At 34.5% G+C, this 4984-nt stretch overlaps 1 protein-coding gene across 1 annotated transcript; it reads left to right on the forward strand.

Moving 5' to 3' along the window:
- The first annotated feature begins 257 nt into the window (after positions 1–257).
- LOC139861094 (mannan endo-1,4-beta-mannosidase 7) lies at positions 258–3893 on the forward strand. Its single transcript, XM_071849395.1, has 5 exons — positions 258–740; positions 945–1139; positions 1217–1339; positions 2494–2684; positions 3100–3893. The coding sequence occupies exons 1-5, from the start codon at positions 399–401 to the stop codon at positions 3557–3559; spliced, it is 1311 nt and encodes a 436-aa protein (XP_071705496.1). The 5' UTR covers positions 258–398; the 3' UTR covers positions 3560–3893.
- Positions 3894–4984: the final 1091 nt, after the last annotated feature.

The raw sequence follows: 4984 nt of genomic DNA on the forward strand, positions 1-4984 counted from the left end.
TTGGTATATATTTTTTTAGCATTTTGGATTTGATACAAAATAACTCATTTATGCTTATACACTTTATTTTAGACAAGGTATATGATATTCACACAATAATTCAAATAAATATTTATGAAAACTAAAATTTTTATTATGAAAATTGATAATCTCATCACACGCATAAATACCTAATGCACAACTGGTAAAAATATCATCATTATCTAATATTATTTTATAGTAGGTGTAACAGATAAAAAAGAGCACACTATCATTTATCATGATCCTTTGTTTCCAACTTTCCAGCCCAAACACAAAACTTACATTTATTGGCTCACCACCCTTTTTGAAACTGCTTTATATGTCCATATAAAGTTATAAACTTACCTAAATCTTTGACACAACTCTAGAAGAAAAAAATGAAAAGAAGTTACTCATTATTAATATTTCTTGTAATTTTCTTGATACAAAACCAAAACAGTTTTCTTAAATCTGAGGCAGCAGGATCAAGAAATGGTGGATTCATATCAACAAGAGGGGTGCATTTTATGTTAAATGGTAGCCCATATTATGCTAATGGCTTTAATGCTTATTGGTTGATGCTTTTAGCATCAGATCCATCTCAAAGACTAAAAGTTACATCTGCTTTTCAAGAAGCAGCTTCTCATGGTCTCTCTGTTGCAAGAACTTGGGCATTTAGTGATGGTGGTGTCACTCCTTTACAATACTCTCCTGGTTCATATAATGAACAAATGTTCAAGGTACATCACATTTGTTTTACAAAAAGTTTTGCTCTTTATATTTTAGTTTGTTGAAAATTTTTATCTTTTTTGGTGGGTATGAGTCTACTGACACTTTCTTGATTATCTTGTTATCGGGTTTAGTTTCTTGAAAAAATTGATCTTTTTTTGGTGGGTATGAGTGTAATGACTTTTTCTTGATTTTCTTGTTATGGGGTTGAAAAGGGGTTGGATTTTGTGGTGGCTGAAGCAAGAAGTTTTGGAATAAAGTTAATTTTGAGTTTTGTGAACAACTATGAAAACCTTGGTGGTAAAAAGCAGTATGTGAATTGGGCTAGAAGTCAAGGCCAGTACTCAAATTCTGATGATGATTTTTTCAGAAATCCTGTTGTTAAGCGGTACTACAAGAATCATGTGAAGGTACTCACTTTATTAGTCTACCTAATATTTTTAGCACTACTATTACTAAATTTTATCAAAACTTTGTGATTATGTAGACTGTGCTCACTAGGAATAATACATTCACTGGAGTTATGTACAAGAATGACCCATCAATCATGGCTTGGGAGCTCATGAATGAGCCCAGATGCACTTCTGATACATCAGGAAGAACAATTCAGGTTTTATTTTTCTGTTAATATGTTATTGATGATATATGATATAATATTGTTTTTTCTTTTGACTTTTTTGTGACAAAATAAGTCAATTGAGATGAAAATTGATAAACTAAGACCAGGGTTTCATGTTGAATCAAACTAAAATGACTGCAACCAATAGTTGAGATTCTCAACATTTCAACTAACAATAACATTAGTCAATTTTAGTTGCAAGAAAATGAAAGTTTACTTTTTTAACTAAAAAAAAGTCAAATTTATGATGTGAGGTTGAATATGTTCTCAAGCAGCCTTGTTAATTACATAGCTGAGTTCAAGGTTTATTTATTTTATTTTTTCTAGCTGATTTAGATCATTGGTAAATTCTTTTGATTTTCTTGAAAAAGTCAACGGAACTAAAGTTTGACCAATCATTATCAAGTCAAGATCTATTATCAGTTTGTGGCCATAACCCATAGTGGTTCTGTGGAGTAATTTCCCTGAGCCACAATTACTGACCCACCTCATTTGGTGGCACCATTACACACACCACACCGACAGTGGTTCACAGAGCTCACATGTGTTGAAACTCAATGTTTGTTTCAAGATTACATTTTTTATATGGGAAGTGATATGTACACAATTCATAATTGTTATGTACACAACCTTCATGCTTTACAGTGTTGTACTGTATAACATCATGGTTGTGTACATAACAATTTTAGGTTGTGTACATATCATCACCCTTTTTATATGACAAAACATTTTAAAAAATATTACTGTATAAACATATTACTCCGTATTATTTTATTATATTATATATTATGCATGAAAAAGGCTAAAATCAAAGTACTTCTTGACAATGTAAATTATTTACCAATTACAGTCCCAATAAAAACAACTAAAAAGATAAAACAGATACAAAACATTATTGTTTTAACATTTTTTATGGCTGGATATTGATTGAGATTTATATGTTACATGTTTATGCTCTAGTAACCGGGTTAATTACTCGCTTATCATGAAATTAAATATCACAAATCATCAAGATCAGTTTAGGAAAATTGTAAGTCCCTAGTTTACTTGTCCCAAATTAATTAACCATCTGTATTATTCAACATGGTTAAAGTTAATGTAACGCTGAAGATTAACTTTTTCTGTTATATCATGATCATGATTAGGCATGGATTACAGAAATGGCTGCACATGTGAAGTCCATAGACCGCAATCACTTGCTAGAAGCAGGTCTTGAGGGCTTCTACGGTAAAACCAATTCCCAAAATCCTGGTTTCGACATTGGAACCGACTTCATTTCAAACAACCTAATACCTGATATCGATTTTGCCACGCTCCACTCGTACCCCGACCAATGGTAATTTCCCATTTTACCCTTACATTTTCTTGTTAGTACACACCAATTTAGTTAATATTTTCTCTAAATGAGATTTGAAACCATAACATATTAATTGATAAGTTACCCTACTACCTAGCCTTTGGCTGAGTGGTGTGGGGTATTCAAAAAAGAACCCCGTGTCGCGGGTTCGAGTATCACCAGTAGTTTTACTTCCCCTGAAAAAGAATCCCGTGTTCTTTGTTCGGGTTAATGGTTTCTTCAGGCAGGTGTTGTGGATATAAATGGGTGGGTGGTCTAGGACATCGCATTCGGGCCCCGTCAGTGACTACCGGAATGCTTGTCTAAAAAAATAAAAAATTAATGAGTTACCCTGATACTGCTATGCTAAATACCTTTCGTTAATAACTTATTTGGTCTGTTACTAATGGACTAGGTTAACGAGCAATGACGATCAATCTCAACTCAATTTTCTAAACAACTGGCTAAGGACTCACATTCGGGATGCGCAGTTGGTCCTCAGGAAACCGTTACTCTTGACAGAATTTGGAAAATCGGTTAAAGATCCTAATTTTAGCACGTACCAAAGAGACCAACTATTTAACTTGGTCTATAATAACATATACCTTTCGGCCAAACATGGTGGTGCGGCTGCCGGTGGTTTGTTCTGGCAGCTTCTAGCAGAAGGTATGGAGTCCTTTGGTGATGGATACGACATAGTTCTTAGCGACGGGTCCTCGACATCTAGCATTATTAGCCAACAAGGACACCGGCTATACCAAGTTAGAAAAGTGTTTGCTAGGATGAGAAATGTGCAAAGGTGGAAGATGGCTCGTGCTGCCAGACGGGCTCAATGGTCGGCTTGGAAACGAGGCGTGAAACCTATTGGAAACTAACTTTAACGATAACGATCACAATATATAAAGACGTGGTTATGAAAATCCATTAGATAAACACTATGGGAGTTTTCATGATATACTTGTTGTTTTGGTTTTTTTATATTTATTTATGTTTGTACTGCTCGTTCTTAGAGATGCATAGTGTACGTCCAGGAGGGTGGCTAAAACTTTATATATTTGTGTCGTTGAAATCAAAATGTCGTATTTGACCCGGTAAGATTAACTGGTCATGGTAACTTTATAGGATTATGCCATTATATATGTTGTAACAAGACTACGTACATGTAGCGATTAATATAAATTAATGATTGTAATCCTTTTTTTTTTTTTTTCCTTTTTTGGAAGTAAGAATTGTTATTAATTATATAGCTCTTTGTCCGCTTGCCCTTTGTTGATAACAATATATTTACATAGGTGGTTGATAACAATATATTTAAAACACCAGCTATCGGAGTAACGACAATGATGATGACACAACGAACTGTAACAATTACACTAGAGTAAATTAGCCGATTAACAACGTCAAGATGTTGGTGTACTGGTGGTAACCTATTGGCTCTACGCTCCGAGTCAAATGAAACCTTGGAAGCTAACACAAAGTGTACGACTTTCAAAATGATACAACAAACCAAACAAACCTACACTAAACACACTAAAGTCAAGCACTAGACCAACCAACTAAACACCTAAAACGAACAAAATCAAGCAAGCACACAAATAATGAGATACCAAGCTTATCCGCGGCAAAAAGCATTCATTCCTCTCGAACCTTGTTTAAGAAGATTTCATTCGATTTGTTAAAAACGAACCCATTTCTCAGTACGGGGAGAGAAAGAGTAAACCTTTAGCGACCCAAAAGAAAGAAACCTTTGAACCCACACCGATGCCATTCGCTTTAGATGTACCGATCAAAGAATCCACATCAACCTTCACATGACTAATCAAAGGATCCACATCCTCTAACTCGAGACCATATCTTCAATGCAACCATGTTCTTCTTAGTGCGTCTACAATTTCATCATCATCATTTGAAACAACAAATTGAACATTTGAAACATCATCATCATCTGTGGCGTCATTTTCGAATAACTTAACAAATATGGAGTAATGATTATATCACCTAAAAGAAGTATGAGGAGATCGTATTCAACATCATGCATTGCCTATGCTAAAACAATAATCAAACCTTCATCTGGTAAGCTAACTCACATTGTTACTCTATTCGACGCGTTTGAAGTCAACTATAAACTAAAAGAGCTTGTTAAATCAGATAGGCTGGGTGACACCTGCCAACTGTTTGATAAATTACCTCAAAGAGATGAAGTCACATGAATTATTGTCATTTCTGGCTGCGTGAAGGCTTCTAATTCATCTGAAGCTTTGTATTTGTGTTTTCAAAATGTGGGTCGATCCGACTCAACA

This window comes from Rutidosis leptorrhynchoides, chromosome 8 (genome assembly GCF_046630445.1).
Source record: "Rutidosis leptorrhynchoides isolate AG116_Rl617_1_P2 chromosome 8, CSIRO_AGI_Rlap_v1, whole genome shotgun sequence".
Taxonomy (NCBI): Eukaryota; Viridiplantae; Streptophyta; class Magnoliopsida; order Asterales; family Asteraceae; genus Rutidosis; species Rutidosis leptorrhynchoides.